A 24328-nucleotide genomic window follows, 5' to 3' on the forward strand; every position below is an offset into this window, starting at 1 on the left:
TTAAACATTAAAATAGCTTTGGTATTCATCTTTATGTAAAGATTGGATTAGATGAAATTATGTAGATGCCCAACATATGTTTTCACTTGGAAATACAGACAAGTGACAAATTAAAGGAAAAAAAAGATAAAATATCACCACTTGCACTTTAATGAAGGGATGAACACCATTATTTAGTGTATTGATGAACATCGTGGGGAACGCTGTCGAACATATTAGTCCAAAATCCTCCATATGTGTTCGATTTGGTTGATATCTGGTATAATTTATATCATTTTCATGGAGGCGTTGACTTTCTGGAAGAGGCCACTCTGATCAGTACAGAAATATTCAAAGACAGGACAAAGGTGATCACTTGAAACAACTTCATCGTGATTTGCAGTGACTCTTTACTCTAAAGAGACAAGTGGACTCAACCTATGACAGCAAAATGCCTCTCAACATAAGAGCCACCAGATTCCCTTGAGGATTCAGGTTTTTCCATTAATTTGTCATCCATTTGCAGCGTAGAATACAGTATAAAGTAAAGACACTCCAACTATTACTTTAAGGGAATTAGAAGCATGTATATTTTTGGTTGAATTGACTGAACCAGGGCAAAAACTAACAATTTATTAGACAGAAAAAATATTCTGAGGCTATGCCATCTGTCTTCCTTTGTCTGATCAATAGTTGAAATATCAGATGTTTTGACAAGAAAAAATACCTATGTGAAAGCTGGAACCTTTAAATGTTTGACATTTGTACTTGAACATGGACTTAACAATATCATGCTCGACTAATTGTTGGCTAATTGTTGCAGCTCTAGATTTAACAATAAAGCATCAAAGCGTTCTAGTAACTGAACTTAGCGGTTGTGTGTTCTGTAATCCAGGCTTTGGATCTCAAGTGACAATTTTTTTTTTTTTTTTTTTGGTCTTTTTGAACCAGACATGTTGACATACTTAATCACAGCTGCGACCTAGGGGGATTAGTTGTAGCAGGACAAAGGGCTGCACACACACAGACACAGCAGCACAATTTCAAGTGACTCTTTGGCAAATGAGCACTTTGATTAACATTGAGCCACTCGAAGATTTGCCGTTTCACCTCAGTTTTCATCCTTTTCGTGAGCGGAGCGCAACACTTAACTGTGATGTGCGTGCTCAATAAAGGCCGCAAACAAGCTTCACCAGCTGCTGACAGTGACAACATCTCCTCGTCTCTGATAATTCGTGGATGGTTCAGTGATTTGAAGTGGCCTTTAAATCTTTTCAAAGGCTCGTGTGGAAGAAAATCAGACATAAGCCCCCAAATGCCTTATTAATCAGCTCCACAAATCACAGTTTGCTTGTTAGCCCAATAAATACACCCCCCTCATATTGAGGACAAAGAAATCTGGACCATAATTTGACTTAAATTACTGGTTGTCACTGATTGTGCAGGACACAGCCAGGAGCTTGAGTGACGGGCCTTATAATGCCATTGCAAATGCATTTGAGATGCTGTCCATTCGTTTTAATCATCAGAATCACAGACAGGCTCCTTTGAAGACTATACGTTTATGTTTTTCTTTCATTTTACCTTCCTACATATCTTCTCAGGTGGGTGTTGGTGCATCCCAGTTGCACATTATATAATAGGACAATGCAGACCTTTTTACAGGATGTATTTCACCTTATCTGGCAGAGAGCAGCTGCTGTAGTTGAGCAGCGACGAACATCCACAGACAAGGTTTCAGCCTTCAGACTGAGATTCTAATAATGTAAAAGACTTTATCGATCCCCTGAAGGGAAATTGGAAATGATGCAGGATGTCACCCAAGAAATCAGCAAGAGTTAGTATTGATGTAGTAAATCTGTTCATTTAATAAGTGATCCAATGTTTTTTTGCTAGATATAAATTGGATGTAGCCAGTGTTGTCAACTGACAGCTAGTCAGGAGCAAGTTGGACAGACTTTTAACTGGTATGTATTGTGCAGAGATGAATTCTGTGCAGGCCTGACACGTCTCAAGAGAGGGCTTTCTTACACAGGAGTAAAAAAAAAAAGGAACACCTGCAACAGCTCCATGTAAGCGCAACACTTAACTTTTATCCTTGAGATCTCATTAGTCATGTCCTCTCCAGTGCATTACCCAACTTCACCACTATGCTGATGCATTGGAGTTATCATAGAATAAATGATAAAAGAAGGAATGTGAAAGCAAATCAATTGTAAGCTCTTAAGATATCATTTATTTATGTTGGTGAGCTGAACGTCATCTGTTTATAATCAGTGTTTACTCATTTTCAGGAAAAGAAAATGCTGATGTGTTTTAGGGTTGCAAAGTGACACTCAGCGATGAGGGTCTGTTACATAGCCAGGGTCAGAAAAACGAGATGAGCTTTTATGAGGAATACAGCTACGTTCTTAAGAAGCTCATTTCTCAACACATGGAGACATGGGTTCAGAATGTAAACATGAGAGTTTCTGATATGATTAGGAAAGGCTCCAGGTCCTTTTAGGGAGATACTGTGTCATCTCTACTCGGCTTTTTGTGTTTGGAAAGCAGGGCTCACAATTTCTTACATTAATGGAAGACTGTAACTTAAGGTTAAGCTTGTCTGACCATTTGGAACTAGCCAGTGAGTTTTGTGTTTAGTTTCATACACTATATAGGAGCTCACTCGTTTTGCTCTTTATGAAAGAAGGCAATGTTGGTTTGTTTAAGATTTTAAAGTCATATCATAGCACACTATTTTGAACTATTTACTGTTATTTTAAACTTTTTTTCCTGTTTTGTAAAATTCCCACTAGTGACTAATAAAATGATGAAAGTATTCATCTGCCTTTCAAATTATAAGAAACAGCCCAAAACTGTTTGTAGAAACTGTAATTTGCTCTTTTACAATGCTTGACTGTAAAATTATGCTTTTTAAAAATGTATTTAAATCTGCAAACATATATAATATAAGATAATATAAAATAATATTAGATTAGATATTTATTTTGACAGGACAATTACATATATTAAAAATTGGTCACATATTTTTTATATCTTATTTTATAGATAATGTTTAGTAAAATCCCAGAAAAAATATGAAAAAACAGGAAAATGCTATGTTTATTGTCCACATCAAAAATCTGTATTTAACACAGTATTTGTATCTTTACTCTATAAAATTATAGTTTTCTCCATTTAAATCAGCCTAAAGTGTTGTTTTACAGGTATTTGCTGTTTAGAGTTTTTACACCTTTTGAAAATTACAGTATTCTTTTTTTCTGGCATGCTTGCTACCAGACTTTCAGACTTTTTTTAATATATATATAATTCAGATTTTCCATGACAATACAGACACAGTGAAAGAGGTGCTTTTGTCTAATTGTTTCCCTTTAAAGGCCTTGCGCTTCTTTCTAGATTAAAGTTGGTTGTTCACACTAAAAACATCCAGTGAGACACATGTAGAGGAGCATCAATCAAGCACAATCTTAAGACCTGCTCAGATTACCATTTAAGACTGCATTTTTTTTTTTAAATTATTAGTTCAGTTAGACTTGCACATATCTATTCAAGAGCACAGATTCATTTCACATATTTTAAATAATCAGGCCTCACATGCTTCCTAGAAGTAAAGTAAAGCGCATTTTCTTCTCCTGATATGAACTCGCAGATGCGCTGAAGCTCACAGGGTTCCTCCTGCGTCATTTGTGTTCGTGCCACCCAGAGACAGTGAACATAGTGCTTTCTGATGTTTGTGGCTGCTCCCCTTGCATTGATCTCTGACTGATACCGAGACGTACTGCTCATGGGTTGAAGACACAGTCTGCCTAAGTCACAACATACCTGATGCACATGTTAAATATAAATCACTGTGTTGCTGCTCTGATGGGGTTTGCCAGTGCAACAAGCTTGTCATTTGAAAGCCTGGTCTGTTGTCATAGTGCGGTCGATGTGTCGCTGAACTGTGTTGCTGTGAACCAACAAGGTTTTAATTGTGTTGCTGAGCTGACAGTCAGATCATCCAATATGTATCAGCTGGTTAAAGATTTAGAAATATGTAATGTTTTGCAGTTTTTACAAAACATGGTCGGGTATAGACTGTGTCAGATGATTTGGACAGAAATAGCAGCAGATCAGCACAAAAACCCAACTGGTTCCTCATAATGTTTGACCAAATAGCCAGGACCTTTACACACAAGCACAGTCACTTATAATACGTCAAACCACCTGCATAGGTGGGCCATAGTGAGTGGGACCATTGTTGTCACACTGACCATATACACATCCAATTTCCAAGCTCTTTTATACCAGGCTTCCTCGATTTAGCAAGGCGGTAATAAAGCAGAAAAGTCTCAATGTTATGTCTTTATTGTAGGGTTCAAAAGAAAATAAATGGCTTTCCTGTGTGTTAACGATGGCCACTGGTGGGCCAACCACAAGAATCCCAGGATGTCTTGAAGGGAGGAAAGTCTCTCCGCTGAAATCTTTTTAATTGACATGTTATATAGCCCTGTGAGCACTGTGTTGTGGGAGCCTCATAAACTTGGTACAGACAGGAATGGCCCAGCAGGCAGGTGTGTGTGTGTGTGTGTGTGTGTGTGTGTGTGTGTGTGTGTGTGTGTGTGTGTGTGTGTGTGTGTGTGTGTGTGTGTGTGTGTGTGTGTGTGTGTGTGTGTGTGTGTGTGTGTGTGTGTGTGTGTGTGTGTGTGTGTGTGTGTGTGTGTGTGTGTGTGTGCTCCTGTCTGTTTTACTGTTAAATAGTAATTGGTCTGCATTTATATAGCACTCTTCTACCTTAGCGGTACTCAGACTGCTTCACAATGTCTCTCATTTGCCTGTTAACACACACACACACACACAAATACATTCATAAAACAATGGCAGTGCAGCTGCCATGCAAAGTGCTCTAGCACCATCAGGAGCAGCTTCATGTTCAATGTCTTGCCAAGGGGCACTTGGGCATGTGGAGCGGCCAGAGATCGAAATGCCATCCCAGCGATTAGTGGGCAATCCACTGCACCACCTGAGCCACAGCTAAAGATTGCTGGCCTGTTCAAAAATATCTCCAGACAATAAGCAGAATCTGGTGCGGTCGTGGCATCGTACAGCGCCCTCCTTAATTATTGGCACCCCTGGTTAAGATGTGTTAAAAGCCTCAAACTGAATTCAATTTTTATTGCAGAAGCATACTCTCACACTGAAAATTGTAGAAAAATGTATCATAGGAGAAGCTTAGGTGCTGATTTGTTGGCAAAAGGGGGTTGTACAACATACTAACATCAGGGTTGCTAAAAATTTTGGCACATTTTTTTCCCCTGCTGAATAAATACACTTGAATTAAAGGTTGGATTTTCCTCTTTTTTTCACTGTGGTCCTATATTATTTAGAAAAACAACTGAATTTATGAGACGCTAAAGAACACATCTTAACCAGGGGTGCCAATAATTATGGAGGGTGCTGTACATCATAGTGAAGAAAATGCTTTTAAGTAGGATTTTTGGAATTTAAAAAAATGCTTATTTTGTGTGATATCTAAATCAAGAACCAGTAAAGACTAGGGCTGACCCGAATAGTGGTTTCTGGCCTCCGAATATTCGGGCCCTATTAAAGACGAATATCCGGATATTCGTTCCGCCCCACGGCGACGGGCCGAATATTCGGATCCGTTCGTGTGGTTCGGCCGGCCGCACGGCAGCGGCGGCGGAGACGGCCTGAATAGTCGGATCTGTTCGTCTGGTCTCCCGGGTCCACATTTTGCCCTTCATTTAGTCTTTAGGTAAACTGAAGAATTCCCAAACACCGGTCTTCAGCATCTTGTCTTCTGTTTATGCAACGAAGTGAAGCGTGACTTCAGAGTCAGCAGCCACCCCGCCATTCGGGTGGTGTTTACAAACGCGAATGGAGGAGCCGAAATGAGCTGAAGAACACGGCGGGATGAGCCGAAATGGGCCGAAGGCGCAGGGAAGAGACGAGCTCCGAATATTTTCGTCTGGGGGGAGGAGGGGGTGATCACATCGACATATGTGTATATGTTATAGACATATGTGTATATGTTTGTGATCACAGGAGGAGATGAGCCGATGTGGGCAGAAGGCGGAGGGAAGACAGTAACGCAACATATTCTTTTTGCCCGGTGACATCGGACGGTGGCGGGGGGGGCAATATTCAAATACCAAAATTAATATCTGGATAGTGCCATAGCAAACGAATATTCAGATATTCGGGATGTTCGGGTCCAGCCCTAGTAAAGACTCAGATTTATGCTTCAAAGTGTCCTTTAAGATGTGTGTGAGGGGCATTTAAATGAATCCTCTGTGGATTCTTTCTCCTGTTTGACAGCACGCATTCGGAGAATTGTTTCTTGGGATCCTTGAGATATTCTTTGATTTCCCAATAATTCACCTTAGTCGTGAGAGATGCATCTTGCAAACGAGAACTGGTGTTGCATTGCAGACACACACACACACACACACACACACACACACACACACACACACACACACACACACACACACACACACACACACACACACACACACAGAGAGAGAGAGTAACCTACATTCACACACACACACACACACACACACACTTGTAATTGGTTCTGTAACTACAGCAGAGTTTCCCATTCTACCCTCTTTCCAATTTTCTGTGCTGTCAGTTTGTGCAGTGTGTCTGAAAGGCCACTTGCATTGACAGTGAGAGGTTCAAGGCTCCTGCTTGGTCCACTTTAAATCCCACCTCGACTGGTGCACTGCGAAATCAGCCTCCCAATTAACGACTAAAAAAGTAATTTGCCTTTTCTGCTTGTCCATTTTCATGTCTGATCTTGTCCTTCTTTCCCATCTACCCTGTCGGCTTTATATCCTTTAAAGCCACATTTGCTTCCTCTTTTCACAAGTATCCCTTTAATGCTGATGGTTACTCACTGATGCACAATCCAGATTCATAGCCGTCTCTTTTGACCATCTTCATGCCTCCTCTCCTCTCCTCTCCTCTCCTCTCCTCTCCTCTCCTCTCCTCTCCTCTCCTCTCCTCTCCTCTCCTCTCCTCTCCTCTCCTCTCCTCTCCTCTCCTCTCCTCTCCTCTCCTCTCCAATGTCCCATTTTCAGTGCAGCATGCCTTTATAATCTGTGATGCCTCTGCTTCCCGAGCGTCTGGTCGCTCTAAAACTTTCCCGACAAAGCAGAGAGGGAAATTGCATCCCAGTTTTCTATAGAGAATTAAAGCGTTTTAAGAAATGTGAATTATTGATCTTAAGTGGATTTTTTCTGATGTCGTTGTGTGAGCATAGCTCTCGCTTTCTACATTACTGTCTGTGTGTGTGTGTGTGAGCATCTGCATGAACCTTGATTTAGAAGCATGTTTAGTGTGTGTACATTTGCTGTGGTAATAGAGGGGTAAAATAGGTTTTTAGTGTATTTTTGTGTGTGTTTGGGTGTTGGGATGAGTGAGTATTCCAGCGTCTGCGTTGTCAGATACACACTGAGAGGGAGCATCCAAAGAGGGGAGTAAAAAAGAAGCCATCAACATGTTTAGACCAAGTCAATGAAGTCATTTCCTCCACTTGACTTTTTTTTTTTTTTTTTTTTTTTTTACTCCATGCATAATGTATCTTAATCTGATCTGATGGCTTCGCTCTTAATGTTCCTTCAACCAAAGACGAAGCCTTTGAGTGTGAAATTTAGCTGGAATTAAAGTCTTAACATGACAGCTGGCTCAGGGAATCCGTGGCTCAGCTCCTCTTTGGGCAGCAAAGCAGCTAAAGAGAGGATGGAGAGAATAGAGAAGATGAAAACAGGGTGAAGGGAAGGAAGGGAGCGAGGACGTGAGGGTGAGGAGGGAAGCTGTGATTAGAGAAATAGTGAGGAAGCAGCATGAAGATGACGGACATGAGGTTCTCTTCATGACTGTTGCACTGGGAATCTTATCTCGTACCACCGCTGCTCATCCTGCTACACTTTTGAATATTTGCTGGTGTTTCATCTGGGACTTTCTGTTTCAGTCTGCTCAGCGGATGTTATCAGGACTGCTGGGCTCTGGTCCTGGAGTTTTACTTTACGGGCACTGAAACAGTCCCTGCAGTGGTTCACAATGCCAATAATTCCAACTAGAAGTGTAGATTTTTAGCTGATCTCTTTATACCGTAAGAGGATTGAGAATGCTGGCTTCACCTAAATAAATTACTTTGAAGAGCGGGAATATCCCTGGCATTAATTCTCACACCTGCAGTGTGTTTTATACAGAACAAAGATTAGTACAGAAGAATGGAGAAGGTTGGTGTAGTGGCTTTCTTCAAGGCCCCAGGGAGGCTCTGGGTTTCTCCTCAGTATATATCTGTGTGCGTCTTTCTTGCACACTGAGCTCCTCTTCTGTAATTTGCATAGGGAGTACTGTTGAATGAGGACCAGTGGAGCTGGGCTCTTCAGCTAATTGGCTTTTGTGTGCTTGGAGGCCAGATGACCAGTTCTCCCACTGGATTTGGTGTCCTGTTGTGCCCTGGGCTCTAAGCATAATCATTTCCTGCTCGTAGATCACTACTAGTGTGTGTGTGTGTGTGTGAAGTGATTGCTATATGTAACCATTTGCATTTAGGTCGGGCAATTTTACGTATGTGCCACTTTCTGTTTCTTCAATATCTTTGCTCTTCAGCTTTTGTGGCATGCTGTAATCTCCAAGCAAGACTGCATATTTAATGACATCATTCAGCCACAGCATTAAAACCACAGACAGCCGAAATGAATTGCACTCATCATCTCATGACAATGTATTGCAAGGAAACCTTGTGGCCTGCTGTTCATGTCAATTTTACCCTGACTTGTGTCAGATATATACTTCTGCTTTTCCTTTATTCTACTATCTTTCTATCAGCGTATCTCAACTCACACCATAAACATGTTGCCTGCGATCTACCTTATGCTGGTCACTTGCTTAGTGGTGAGTTTAGGCAATTCTTGACTTTTAAAACTGTAAATATCACATCGTTATATTTTATTTAACAGGTATTTTCAGTATTAACAGGTGCTTATCAGTAACTGCTAATATGCTTGATCAATGAGAATGCCACTACAGAATGGTGATATTAGAAGTCAAACTCTATTGTTTGTTTTTGTTTACAGCCTGGATTTGTTGAAAAAAAATTGGGCCAATTAAGTCAAGTCAGGTTTATTTCAGGCCAAAAGTACCAGTTTGCTGCAGGGTTTGTAAATGTCTGCAGCATATGCGACCTCAAATTGGAACGAGAGAAGCTCAGTAAGTCAATATAGACATTAATCGAAAGGATCAAACAAAAAACGAGCACATTCCAGCACAATAGCACTTAAATGTAAAATGATTAAAAACTGCTTCACCTCTCCATTATTAAATCATCTCTAAGCTGAACTGTGGGAAGTCTGCTCTTATGTAAAATTATAAACTTACAGTTTATCTTTACTATACTAAAAATACAGGCCCCACATTAAAACTCGATGCAACAAAAGTCAGTACAATTTTTATTACTGAGATTTAAATATTTTATTTTTCAACTTTGTAAGCCCGCCTGTATTTTTATAGACTGACTCAATCCTCCTCAGCTTGAAGGATACCAGCTTTGTGCGGTTGCGTTGCTTTACCTTTCTCTTCTGTTCTATTGGATTCGAAGCAGGAAACATACTTGTCGAGGTCATGGCTGTCACTTTTCTATTCCTTAGAAACTCTAGTGTGATTTTGGCAGTGTGCTGGAATATTCCAGCATGATAACAAGGTCTTCTGTCAAGCTGGGAGTTATGTTCTCTGCCAGTATTTTGGAATATCATCAGGTATTCATGGTGCTGTCCATAAATGTCATCTCCACAGTGCCTTTACTCTCATGCAGCCTCATGTCATCACACTCCCGCCTCGGTGCTTCACGGTTAGGACTATGCATGCACTGTAGCTGTCCTGACCAGGTTCATGTAAAATAAGCTCAACCCCATCTGTCGAACAAATTTAGCTTGGTCTCATCTAATCAAAGAATATGCTCCCAATATTCCATCAGTCTTCTTTCCATGTCTTTTAGCAGAGCTTAATGCTGCAGTTTAGTGAAGCAGGATTTGTTTTTCTTGGACGCTGTCTCCAGAGGTTCATGTTAGGCACTGTCCCTCACTCTGTCTGAGCTGTCACAGAACCAATTTCCGCTGATAACCTCTGCGCCAAGTCTGAAGCACTTGCTTGTCTGTTTTTCAGGACAGGAAAGTGCTTCAGACATTTTTAGGATGACAGCCACTGCGGCTCTGAATCGTGGTACTGTTATTCATTCTGCATCCCCTGATTCCTGCTGCAGCTGTGTTTAGACAGATTATTTTGTTAGCCAATAATCTTCCTGTATCCTTTTCCATGTTTGTGAAATCGCATAATCAGATTATTAAATTCGTCTGCCACTTGTTTCCATGTGGAACCACGATGCAGACATGCAGAGTGATACAGGCAACAGGTCGAACACTGAGAAAGTTCTGGCATTCACAGCTCATTTTATAACCACGTCTGTGCTAACAAACTAATTGGGAATCACAGCAGTTCTTAATTTTGTTTCAGTGATCACAGGTGTCTTCACTTTTGTTGCACTGAGTTTCTATTGTATTTTCAATATAGTCTTTCTAATGTATTTGTTTTTGATTATTGAAAGGAGGATATACTCATTAACTTGGAAATTATGCAGTTATTAAAAGGTGATGCAATTTAAAATCTGACATTTAAGTGATTTTGCACAGGGATGTACACTATCTTCTGTTGTCTAATGTATGTCTGTAGATACAGCATGTAGTCACAAATATATAGAATAAGGTACTGTAAGGTTTGATGATGATGATGATGTTCATATCTTGGTGAGCCTTTGGTGCTTTTAGACTGTATTGTGAATATATTCTACTGTAAGGTCAGTTTCCTTTTTATAAATCTATAAATGTCAGAAGTACCATTAAAAAAATTGATGAAAGCTGCTTCAATACACAGAAACTACAGCCTAGATAATGTTTCCATGACTGATTAACATGTAGATTATTTTATCAATGATCTGAAACGGGGTTTAGTCTAAATGTTTGATAGTGAAAAATGACTATCATAATCTCCCAGAGTCCAGGGACTGCACTATAAAGCAGCTGATGCAAAGACAGTGGGAAACCAAAAGATGTTTAATTTACAGCAATATGGTGCATTAATATAACTGCAAAGCCTCCATTTGAGATGCTAGAACCATGCAGCTAATGACTGCCTTTTAATGAAATACTTAACATTATTTGATAATGAAAAACAGTGTTGATCAATTTATTTTATCACTGGACTGCACCATTATCTGTGTTTGGTTGAGGTTGTCTCATTCGTGGAGTTGTTCAGTCCGGCCTACGTGACTTCTGTACATCTTTTCAGGGACCAGCACTTGAGTTTCCAATGAGCTTATATTTTTAATTCTCCTCTCTCCGTCTCCCTGCAGGCATTCATGGAGGATGTCAAGTCTCGTGGGCCGTTTATCTACTCCGTCTTGGAGTCTGCCCAGGCCTTTCTGGCTCAGCACCCCTTTCAGGAGCCAGAGGAGACCCTGACTGATGGAAAAGGTCTGCTCCCTCCATACTCTGTGCCAACTGCTGCGCCAGCCAAAATGTCATATTCACAAACCCCCTCAACTGATCCACACAGTTCATTTGGTAGGACCCATGCAGGTGAAACCTTCCATTAGTAGTTATTAGCAGTGATCCGTCCTCTGGTGTCACACTGAGTTTAGGGAAAGTATACGGGTCGGGACCAATTAGCTCCAGTTCACCAGCCCTCCAGTACCATCTGCTCAGATCAATAATACAACATGCTCGTGTGTTTCTCCACCGTCACGTCCTCATCGTAATGTTTGACTCTCACCTCTGGATGCTCACCGGGGGAATAACTGTAGCAAACTACCATGCTGTGTTCTCCAACTTGTTTTGCTTCCCTCCTCTCTTTTTTTCCGTTTCTTTTCGTTGAGTTTTAAACCATCCTTCTTGAATCATTGCTCTTCTCCTGTCTGACTTCTAACCCCTGCCCTTCTCTCCACCCTGTTATTTCCCAGTCTGCTCTTTTTTTTTGCTTTCACTTGCACCTTTGCACCTTTATGCTTTTACCCCTGCATGGCCCTATATAACTTCTTCCGCCTTCTGCAGAGGTGTCTCCTCGCCGGCGGATCTTGAATGTGAGCCGCTCTGTATGGAAGCAGGCGAACGTGGCCAGTGACCTGTGGGAAAAGCTGACAGCTCGCTGTGTGGACCGCCATAGGTCAGGCACTTTCTTTTAAAGCATCGCATAGATCTTATTCAGTGGTGTGGTTCCTGCAGGCAAATTTACTCAGGTACTTTGCTATTTAACTGCGAATTTGGGGTACCTGTACTTTAGTATTTCCACAGCATGCAACTTTCTACTTCTAGTCTGCTACATTTCAAGGGAAAATCTTCTGTATATATCTGACAGCTTGTCACATTTCAGATATCTGGTTGTTAGAAGTTCCACCAAAGATATTTTTCCCCTCTGAACTTACTGTCGTTTTAATAATTGATTGAGACCCCCCCGGGGATAAAAGAAAGATTAGAGCCTTCAAACTTGTACAGTAAGACTTTCTTTTTCATTTTTTGTTATTTTTTTCTAACCCCGTTAATCATCTCATAAATCCACAGATTTATCTTGTGACCCTTTGAAGGAGTTCCATCTTTATCAGATACAGCAGTAAAAAGCTGCTCATACTTTGATGCATCTGTGATAAAAAGTCACTCACATGGACCATTTTCTCAGTAAAGACTACATTTTGCTGATAATACTCTCTTGCTTAATGTAAGTAGGATGTTGAAGGGATGGGTTGATATTTGTCCTTCACATTCAGTAAAGTACTTAACTACCTCGTCCTCCTCTGGGTTCCTGCACTCTTTCTTATCATTGGGCCCTTGTTGTTAACTGCTAAAGTGCAAGGAGATTTTCGAGGTTATTGTGAATGGAGCGAAATTATAAACAGCAATAATGATAATATGAAATATATACTCAAGGCCAGTACTAGTGGGATATATTCAGACAGATTTTCGTTTGGAATAGCAGCCCATTTGTCCTCTAAAAAGCCTTTGAACTCCAGTTTTGGTGATTAATTTTTATTGAAGTTTCTAATTATAAGACATCAGAGAATTAGGCAAATTTTACAGCTCATGCAGGCAAAAAATCACCCCAAAATCCATTAGTTAAATTCTTAAAAGAGAAAACAAACTGGATTTTTTTTTTTGTCCAGTCATGAGGAATTTAATTCTTGAATATAAGTGGTATTGGACACATGTCAAGTGCTGAAAGACTGTCGATTCTGTGTATTTATTGTTTGATGTTTGTTTCCTTTGTTGCTTTTTAGCTCATTAGGTTGTGTGTAACAGGAGAGAAAAGCAAGGAGAGCTTTCTGTTCATATATATGTGATAAAATCTGAAATTATTAGACATATATTAAGATTATTTTTAACGAAGACCATACAGCATGTGCATGTGACTTCCAGGGCTATGCAGTTGAGTGTTTCTTTTTTCCATGACTGTGTGTGTGCTGATCCAGCAGAGTTATGCAGCAATATATTACACATAATACAATTACCACAACCTGATTACAAAGTGTGGCAACTATAATCCATTACAGAAACAATTAGGAAAACACATTTATCAACTTTTGGATCTTGAAAGTTCAGAGCTCACTAACTTGTTTTCAGGGAAAAAGCCATTTAGAACTGATGGAATGAAATGTGCAATTATGCACACAGCCCTACTAAAGTAGTGACAGTCTGTAAATTTGGATAAATGGCGTGTTTGACTGCATGCTCTGTGAATTTTGATTGATTTTTCTTTTTTTTGTAAGCTCTAACTCAAATTGGTTTCAAATTTTAATGAATCAGGTAGTTAACTGTAATGAACTGCGTTTTCAACACAACCCCTCAGACACATGGAGAGGACACTGGAGCGCCTTCTTCAGATCCAAGCAGCGATGGAGGAGCTGGCGGGGGCCCTGGAGCAGGCGGAGGGGGTGAGGGACGCCTGGGAGCCTGTCGGAGACCTCTTCATCGACTCTCTGCAGGACCACATAGACGCTACCAAGGTACACTCACACACAGGAAACCGCACAGCAGCACAAATTCTTTCTCTGGTTTTATTTCTTTCATACACACACACACTTGTACACACATTATCATAAACCCTGATATAAATTGGTTTTACCTGTAGAGTGACTTAATTGTCTCCGCTGAGATAACCGCCTCCAGCTATCCCTGAAAAAAACACACATTATGACACTGACACGTCGTAAACAAACATCAAAACAGCGACGTCCAGCGTTTTTAAAAAAAAAAAAAAACAAAACCGCAACCGTGATTTGTTAGTCATGAATAAGTGAGAGATCTGCATCAGACGGTGTTGCTTTAATTGTTTGTTTTGGTTCCCTGTGTACACATCTGTCGGAGTGACTGTGACCTAACCGAGGATGACAAGGACATGACACTTCAAAATGACACTGCTAAGATGACAGGGGTTACAGTCCTCGGTTGAATGGATGTTGTTAAACAAATGGCAGGTCATTGCTTTAGTCATTATGGAGTGCCGAGCTGCTGCTGCTGCTGTCGCCGCTGCCTGTAATTGCGTGGCGCTATTCATTAGAAGTGAGGGCACTTCACAATAATCATGTCAGTGTTTGGACTCCTGTCACAGCCAGCACATGTTCAGCTCAGTCTTTAGGGTAGGCCTGTCAGCTGGCCTCATCTGTACTCCCTCACAACTTGGTTTCACACACACATGCATGCACATTCAAAAGAAGACACGTGAGTGAACGTAGGACACCATTAGAAAGCCACGTTCGGCACTAGGAGCTGCTACAAAGGGTTATTCTACGCCATGAATTATAAACGCATTGATTGTGTGTATATAAATTGTCAGAAAATTGTAGAGCAAAAAAAAAAAAAAGCCTGTAATTGCTTCCCAAAATCCCAAGAGGACATCTTGAAATGTGTTGTTCTGACTGATCAAGTCTAAATTACTATGACATATGATTACTATGACATATAACTGAGAACGAAGCAGCACAGTGATTAGCGCTGTCGCCTCACAGCAAGACGCAGGTTTCCCCTGGGTACATGAGCGGGCATAATTATTTGTTTGTGTTGGCACATTATTACAGATAGACTCATAGCTCCCTCTAAGTCTCCATAGGATAAAGCTGGCATAGCTAAGCCTGGTTTTTCAAAGAACAAAAATACTTAAACAATTACAAATTATTAAAACATGTTATTTTTCTCTTCACTGACTTTTAGTTTCTCATACAGTATGCATTGACACACGCAGACCAGACAGCCAGACTCCTATGATTACAGATTTCATTTCCATTTCTGTTAGTCCTTTATGTCACCTGCTGATGTTTGAACACAGGAAGCGTATTTTGAGCAATCAGGGATTCATTGCCTGCATCAACAGAAGTCTGTGTGGATTCTCAGCCTTCCAGGTCATAGTAAGCCTGGGAGCTTCACGAAAAAGCAACTGGACTAGTAGAGCGGGCTGTCCAGTAATCGCAAGGTTTGTGGTTTGATCCCCTGCCTCTCTACATGTCAAAATGTCCTTGGGCAAGACACTGAACCTGAATTAGCTCCCAGTGGCAGGCAGGCAGCTTACATGGCAGCTCTGTGGACCTTGCTGTGTGAAGGTATGTGTGGATGGATGAATAGGAAACACTGTAAAGCGCTTTCAGTACTACTAAGGTGGAAAGGCATTCTGTAAGTGCAGACCATTTACCATCTTTTAGAGCCCAGAATAGAAGTCCAGTTGCTTTTTATCAAAGCTCTTAGGATCATGATTAGAAGCCACTTGGTGAGTTTCACATCTTTCCAGTGTGAAGAAGAGCCTTCTCTGGGTTATAAATAGCTCCAGCTACAGTGGATCATCCATCATGGAGAACATGAAAACTTAATTTGATTTGAGTAACATTTGTATTTGAACACTGTTTTAATGTGCTGCAGAAATGACTCCATTAGAAAGATATGCAGAGAAGTAACTCCCAAAAGACGTGCGACTGCTGGCTGTTCCTGGCCTCAGTTTGTTTGACTTCACAGGTTTTTTTCTACTGATTGCTTCTTGTACCATTCACTTCCAATCCTTTATTTTTAAAATCTTTTTGTGTCTGTACTTTGTACTGTCAAATAAAGACATCAGTAATTGTTGAAAAAACATGATGAAACTGTAGTTGTTAGAATCATGTCTTCTTTGTTTTTGGTGTCTTTATTTGCATATAAGTTGGTTTCAGCTTAGATGTGAAGTTTGTGAAAGTCTACGGCAACAGTTGACACACAATATAAAAATTATAAACTGAATACAAACTCTGACGTTGACATCAGTAAATGGAAAAACATGCAAACATAAACTGCCCACACACTCCGTCATCCTGTAGTTAAACATTCCCTGGTTTCCCTCATTATTTACACAGATAATCCTCTATGAATGCAGACTGCTGCTAGTTCAATATCATTATGCATCCTTTCTCTTTGATTTAAACATGGTTGCTGCCAAACAGTTTCTAAAGCATTTGAAAGCTGCAAGTTATTTTAATTAGAGAGGAGTTGATCCAGACTGAATATTTCTGAACTGCCCTCTCACTCATCTGTGTCTATTATTTGAAATGTATTATATTTTGTATGTTTTCTCCCTTTCATTTTTCCACTGCTCTTTTCCTCACAGCCGCCCTCCTCTGATCCTCTGCTTGTCTTACCTCTGCAGTTATTTAAGGAGGAGCTGACCCAGGTGAAAGAGGGCATGAAGCACATCAATGATCTAGCCCACCAGCTGGCGATCTCCGATGTCCATTTGTCGATGGAGAATGCCCGAGCCCTGGAGCATCTCAACAGCAGATGGAAAGTGCTTCAGGTAGAGTTCGCTGCTGAGTCCGTGTTGCCTATTTGACATTGTCAGCAGCAGCTTCTCCAGAAGTGAAATTTAGAGAGGACATAAGAGAGCGATTTGATGCTTAATGTTTGAGGCTTTATTGGCGCCTCATCTTCTGGCTTCCAACTGTTTAATGCCTTTTGCATTTTTTGTGGGAGACAACAGTGTGTTTACTGAGATGGATTAAAGGCCATGTGTGTGATGAGATATTTCGATACGACTGAAGAGGGAGGTCAGAGGATGTTTGGAGTCTGATATTCTTGCAGTTAACTCACAGCAAGTGGCAAAACCACTGAATACTAACACCATAGCCTTTGTATGTTTGAAGGAGTAGTTCAACATGTTGGAAAATATGCTTATTTGCTTATGCCTACAGTCGCAGTAGATAGATTAGATAACAATATCACCCATCAGCAACTCCACACTACAAAGAGTAATTTTTTTAATTTTATACTGTTTGTTTGTAGATTAAATACATAAAATGCAATGTGTTTCAGTCAGTCAGGTGTGGTTGCTTTCGTGAATGTATTCAGCTGTTTCAGGACTCTAGTCTTTATGCTAAGCTAGGCTAATCGCCTCCAGATTCTGTACTTGCTGTGCAAGATATGTGAATGTTACCAATGTTCTTACCTCTAAGACTGAGGAAGAAAAGAGAATTAGCTCATTTTCCAAGATATTGAACTATTTCTTTCCTGTTTTTAAATCATGCTGTGAAGTTTTACTTTTCTTTGTGTTTCAGGCAGCCACTGCTTAAAATCAATTAAAAGCTCCTCATTATATCGAGTAACTCTTCACACAGTGAGTGAATAAGTGTTGACTTTGCAATGAAAGTCTGAAATTTATCAAATCCCTGCAGCTTTTAGGCACCAGTCTCAGTATGAACCTGTTCTCTAACAGCTGTTGTTATTCAGGAACATTTCATTACTGTGATAAACTCACTTTTAAAAAAAAAAAAATCAGTTTAAGGAGATGAGAAAATCATTTAAATTGCACTTATTAGTTACGGAGTACCACTGGATTGAATTTTTTTCTTCAGTCCAAGGCCTTGTTTCTCAGTGAACCTTTTTAAGCTTCACAGCTGTTTCCCAAAAGCATTGTTACTGTTGAGAAGACAGTAGATTAAGAGCCTCCTATTACTTACTAGTAGGAGGATAAGAGAATTTTAATATGCTCTGGAATTTATATTTATTGTGTTGATTCCCTTTTAAGCCTTATATACTTTTATCATTAGCATTGCAGCTCTTTATTAGGTGATGTTTGACGTAACGGACATGATAATATTTCAAAAGGAAAATATGACATGAACTCACTCTGACACACGCACACATTAATTAAATGATTAATTTGCTTAATTGTCCTGCCAGTTTCTGTCATTGTCACCCTCTGATCTCTCTTCCCGTTGATTGTAATAATTTATTCTAGCTGAAATGACACTTTCTTGATGGTATATTTGAAGCTTCATATCTTTTCTGTACAGATGTGGTACAGTACTGATAATAGAATGACATTTATATTAGATGACGAAAAGCTTAGAAGAAGGCCTGTTTTAGGTTTAATGTAAGTTCAAGAGCAACATCTGCCCCGAGCAGCAGCTAAATCATTTAAGGTTTTCTGCTTAAACTGCTCATTAAGCTCCATTTTTGTGCTGAACAGTTCCAAGAATAAAACATTGCATTGACTCTTTTACAACACTTACACTTTGTATGTATTTTTAATATATAGCACAGCATAAGTATATTCAGCATCATCTTCAGCGCATTACGAAGCTGTTAACAGCATGCATATGCACTTTCTTAAGTGGTGCTTTCAGAAATGCATGTAGAGATTTACCAGCATTCACCGAATAAAAATACAGAAAACCCTCAAGAGGAATAAACTGGAAAATGGGGCGCTGATATTTAGCGCTTTTACACATCATCATAAACTGGACATTTAGAGAGAAAAGCACACTCAGTGCTGTTTTTCAAAGACTATCGTGTTTTCTTGGCACACTTTGGATCCCTTAATACCAATCAATTATTGTTTGAAAGCACATCCTGTCTGAGTGTTGTTGCTGACCATGCGCATCTCTTTATAACCACAATTTACTCATCTTCTTGTGGACACTTCCAACATAATGCTTCATGTTGCAAAGCAAAACTCATCTCAGAGGTATCATGAACCTGACAATATTAATCATTTTTATCTAAATGACCTCCACAGCCACCGGATATGAATCCATACCACACCTTTGGGTATGTGGTAAAACAAGAGTTTCTGAATTAATGTGCAGCTGACAAATATGTAGAAATTCTGTCATTCAGTACTGTCGGCATGAAGGAATGTTTCCAACATCTTGTGCAATTCATGCCAGCCAGAGCAGAGCCTGTTCTCAGGAAAAAAAGTGAGGCGAAACTCTGAATTCTTATTGTGTTTCCAACAAAGCGTTCGGTGAGTGTGCATGAAAATGAATCAAGATTTTAACTCTTGTACTTACATGAAGAGGGCACTTCTTAAATGAATTCAAAGCACTTATTCTTAAAGTCTCATGAAATTTTGAGAATAAAGTGCCTAGAAATGGAGGCTTATCTGTCTGCCAGCTGCTAATTGATGTCGCTTTGCATTGGAACTTAAGAGAATCTTCATCAATAAGTTCCTTCAGCGGACATTTGCTGCACTGTGTGATGCAGTCAGTCTATTGACTGTATACAAAGAAGGACAAACCCTCTGATATTTGAGTTTTCTGATTGGCTGTCTCCTCTTAACTCTTGTAAAATCTAAAAATCAGGAAAGCTGGGGAGCATGAGGTTGGTCATGCAAATGTCTCTAAGCCATGGACTGTCCTGTGATGTTACCCACCTGTCACCCAAAGAACCACATTCTAATCATGCAGGATGTCAAAACCTAATAGAATTTGAAATAAAGATTTATATAGAAATTTACCCCCTGTATGGTTGTCGTGAATGGGGCAATTAGATATAGAGACCACAATTAGTTTCTGTACAAGGCTGCAAACACATTTATTACTTTTGTATAGGTGAATGTTTAAACATGGGGCTCAATGGAGAGCCTGCCTCGTGTGGCCATCAGAGGTACTGCAGTTTTTGCCACTCGTGTCAGCTTCATTATTCAGTCCCAGAGGTTGCCACTTGAGTGTGTCCCCTGGTCTTTGATTTTAGGAAGTAAAAGCTTCAAATTCTCTCCTATGGTCAATACATCAGTGTCCATAGTCATCAACACATTTTTATCTCACATCTTGGACTGCTCAGATTTTCTGTTACATCAGTAAAGTTCAAGCAACATGTGAAGAGACGGGTGTTAAAAATGGCTGTTGAGAAATCCCGTCAGCCTTTGTCCAGCTGCCTCACTTGCACCTCGCCGCATCTGCTCATCCACATTATTAATTTCAGTGCAATAAGATGCACAGACAGGAAAAAAAAAACAAGCAGAATGAAGAAACCTTTTTCTTTGTCTCCCTCTCTGTGTCCCATTTCTCTCTTAATTAAAATGATAAATGCTAAATCCCAGCAACATCCTGTGCCCTCTCGATTTTGGCTGCTCTGTCGTTTGGGAAAATGTATTTCTAAATTTAATTTACTAATATTTGTCGATCATGGATAATTTAGTCATTTGTCTTCCTTATGGCAGCTCAAATTGCCTGTACAACAAATAGATTGTACAACACTGCACAGTTGGCAGTAACATCTCCACGGCACATTGACAATGCTCTATATTAGTCACAACCAATTTAAATCATGCTTCAGATTATATATTTTTTTACTTTCTGGTGAGGGAGCAATGATGTGTGTACACTGAGAAATGTTTAACTTAATACATCAAACTTCACACATTACGATCCATTGCCTGTGCTTCTCTTTGAAGTCGCTCTTTCTCTTTTCCGTTTCTCACTTTATCGGTCTCTCTACCTCACAGCGAGTGAATTTAACTCCCATTGTTTGAGGACGCATTTCAACATCCAGCTGACAATGACTCATGTGCCAAATCCAATACTTTTCAAATAAACCAGGATTAGTCAGACTAAATCCCATTTGCTGGGAAACATAACTGATGTGAAATGTTTTTACAAAGGCAATGGCAAACTTAATTTTGTCAACTCGGTCTCCATGGTTATTGTCGCTACACCCTCTCCTCTTTCTCTCCTATTTCATCTTCTTTTCAGGTTCTTCTTTTCCACACTGACACTGCAACCAGGAACTGCTGTTCTTGTTTCAGGATTCTGTAATCTCTGTCTTCATTTCCTACCTGCTGCTCTTCAAAGACTTTCAGAGTCCTTCAAGAGGTTCAGCAGAGGGAAAAAAAAGACATAATTTATATTCAGCATTTAACTAATGGAGGAGAAGCAGGTGGTCTGTGTGTGTGCGTTCCTATTGTGGGGATTTATGAAGAAGCGGGACAAACACCACAATTCTCTTTGATTTAACTTTGCTTGTGTGTTTGTGTGCGTCTTCAGGGTTCGATAGAGGAGCGGCTGAAGCAGCTCCAGGATGCACACAGAGACTTTGGTCCTGGATCGCAGCACTTCCTTTCCAGTAAGAATCCTCTTCTGCTATTTGAAGTTAGTGCCTCATGTTGCATCAATCTGTGCCATGCTGTGCTGAGGCACCGTCTCTGAGCGTGTGTGACTGAAAGCAGGTTAGTTGTGTTACAGTTTAGCTGCGATAAGGCTGTAAACTGCCGTGTTAGTGTGTGTGGTTGTGTGTATTTGGGTAAGAGGTGGAGCTGGCAGGCTTTGTTCATCTGTCTTCATCAAACGCGTCCCCGGTGATGCTCATCACAGCAGTCATTGTTCTCATTTGAGCAGAGATACATATTTGTGAATTCTGTCTCTTCTTTTACCTGCTCCTCTTCAAAGGCTACAAAGATGTAGCAGGGGGCCTGAAAATGTGATTTACCAAGTTTAACCTGATGAAGAAATGAAAAGGCTGAATGCTGCGGCGCTGCCTGTCCGAGTGGTGCTGTGTACTTGTGCGTCGCCAGTGTCCTCACCAGCCCCATCCAGATTTACTGCTGTCACGCCGGATCAGAGAAGTCACACTGGGGCTTATATAGCAGTACTCCACTGCCAGTTCAGCCCACTGCACCCTGCAGAAACGTCTGGGGTTACATCTGTTTGTTTTTATGCACCAGCATGCCTATATTTCAGTTTGTTTTTTCATATCATACAGTATATAGTGCTTATGATAGAATTATGTTCATTGAGGCCAGTTCCTGGTTTCCATACCCCAGTGCGCTGACTGATCAGGACTCTGAAAGTGAACAGTGGGTGTGGTTATTTATACTACAGTAGGTACTCATCGGTCTTGCCTGCAGACGGTCGCATTGCCCCTCATATCAAATACAGAAAAACACACGGGGTCCCTGTGGATGTTTCTGAAAGGCTGGCTGTGACTTTGTCCTTTTTACAGAACATTGCAACTAGATGTAGCACCGTGTAAATGTGATTTTTTTTTCTCAGATGTGCCATGCACAGTGGACTGGTATAACAAAGGAACTTTCCACTGTGTCTCTGTACAGTTGATGGAAAGCATGTGCAAATCAAAGCGCCTTCAAAGTCCAGCACCAAGTTATTCAAATGGAGTTCTTTTAATGACGAGTTTAGAAGCTGTGGATGATGGAGAATCTCCTCAAACAGAGTTTATTTTGAGCACCGTTTGTTTTCATACACACATACCAGTGATGGGAAAGCAAGGCGCTGCCCTCCCACTGGGACCAACATAGGGTTCATTGCCTTGCCTAAGGATGCTTCGGCATATGGAAAGGCCAATGATTGAACCACCAACCTTGCTGTTGGTGGATAGCCTGCTCTACCACCTACACAGAGTAACGGTGGATCAGTGGTTAAGCTGTCACCGTTGGACCCTGAAGCAAGACTCTTAACCCTGTCTGCTCCAGGGGCACCATATGGTGGTTGACTGTGGTCTGACCCCAACTTCCCAACAAACTGGAATATGTGAAAACTGCGTTTTGTTATTGTGTGCAGTGACAATAAAATCTTATCTCATAAAGTCTACATGGTAACAATTTTTGGCTGCATACAGATGTCTACAGAGGGGTCGACGCCGGCAGTCATGGATGTGGGCAGATATCTATGATACACAGACCTTTATGACCATCTGCAAGCATATATTAGTCTTTATTGTAGATACTGCGTGCGTGTGTGTTTGAATGATCGAAAACAAATAGGGGTTTTCAGTTTTTTTCTGTTTTGTGATTAACTCAGGCTCTAGTTGAGGCCCCTTATCGTGCTTAAGAAGTCTGAGTTTCTGCCAGTTTCACCAAAGAAAGATTTTTTCCTCTGGATTTCTGAAGTTGCTATATTTAAATAACAGTGATGTTCAAAAGGAAAGATTAGAAAAAAGTTTTTTTTTTTTAATGAAATTGTTCACATTTGTGTAGCAGATCTTTTTTTTCTCCACTATTCTGTTTTATCAATTTTCAACTTGACTATTGTCATAAGACAATACAGTAATATAATATATACTCATTTGTCAATCCTTTGCTTTTGACACTTGAGCCAAATTTTCAGTATTGGACTTTTACTTGCAATAGTGTAATATAAAATACTTAAGTCAGATATCTGACTTAAGTGTTATATATTATGCTACTACAAGTAACATAATAATACCTGTCAGGTATGAGTTCTTCCACCTCCAGATTTGTGACTCTACTTCAGTCTGTACAGGTAAAAGCCAGAAAATTAGAATATTTTCATAAACTTGATTTATTTCCGTAATTGCGAACAAAAGGTATAACTTTTACATTATATGTAATCATTGCACGCAGACTGATGCACTTCAAATGTTTATTTATTTAATTTTGATGATCATAGGTGGCAACAAATGAAAATCCGACATTCCGTGGGTCAGAAAATTAGAATATTGTGAAATGGGTCAAGTTTGAAGACACCTGGTGCCACCCACTAACCAGCTGATTAACTCAAAACACCTGCAAAGGGCTTTAAATGGTCTCTCAGTCCAGTTCTGAAGCTTACACAAACATGGGGAAGACTTCAGATTTGACAGCTGTCCAAAAGGCAACCATTGACACATTGCACAAGGAGGGCAAGACTCAAAAGGTTATTGCTGAAAAGGTTGGCTGTTCTCAAAGCTCTGTGTCCAAACACATTAATGGAGAGGCAAAGGGTAGGAAAAACTGTGGTAGGAAAAAATGTACAAGCGACAGGGATCACCGCGCCCTGGTGAAGATTGTGGAAAAAAAACCCATTCAAAAATGTGGGGGAGATTCACAAGGACTGGACTGCTGCAGGAGTCAGTGCTTCAAAATCCACCACCAAGAGACGCATGAAAGACATGGGTTTCAACTGCCGCATACCTCGTGTCAAGCCTCTTTTGAACAAGAAACAGCGCGCAAAGCGTCTCACCTGGGCTAAGGAAAAAAAGAGCTGGACTGCAGCTGAGTGGTCCAAAGTTATGTTTTCTGATGAAAGCAAATTTTGCATTGC

At 40.3% G+C, this 24328-nt stretch overlaps 1 protein-coding gene across 3 annotated transcripts in view; it reads left to right on the forward strand.

Annotated features, from left to right (window-relative positions):
- drp2 (dystrophin related protein 2) overlaps positions 1-24328 on the forward strand; it is an 83156-nt gene that overhangs the window by 32042 nt on the left and 26786 nt on the right. For all 3 annotated transcript variants that reach the window (XM_051954473.1, XM_022201778.2, XM_051954474.1), the window contains exons 4-8: positions 11405-11525; positions 12102-12213; positions 13888-14044; positions 16702-16848; positions 21317-21395. In XM_051954473.1, coding sequence (XP_051810433.1) covers positions 11405-11525; positions 12102-12213; positions 13888-14044; positions 16702-16848; positions 21317-21395 — 616 coding nt within the window. The remainder of the gene's footprint in view (positions 1-11404; positions 11526-12101; positions 12214-13887; positions 14045-16701; positions 16849-21316; positions 21396-24328) is intronic.

This window comes from Acanthochromis polyacanthus, chromosome 10, assembly GCF_021347895.1.
Source record: "Acanthochromis polyacanthus isolate Apoly-LR-REF ecotype Palm Island chromosome 10, KAUST_Apoly_ChrSc, whole genome shotgun sequence".
Classification (NCBI taxonomy): domain Eukaryota; kingdom Metazoa; phylum Chordata; class Actinopteri; family Pomacentridae; genus Acanthochromis; species Acanthochromis polyacanthus.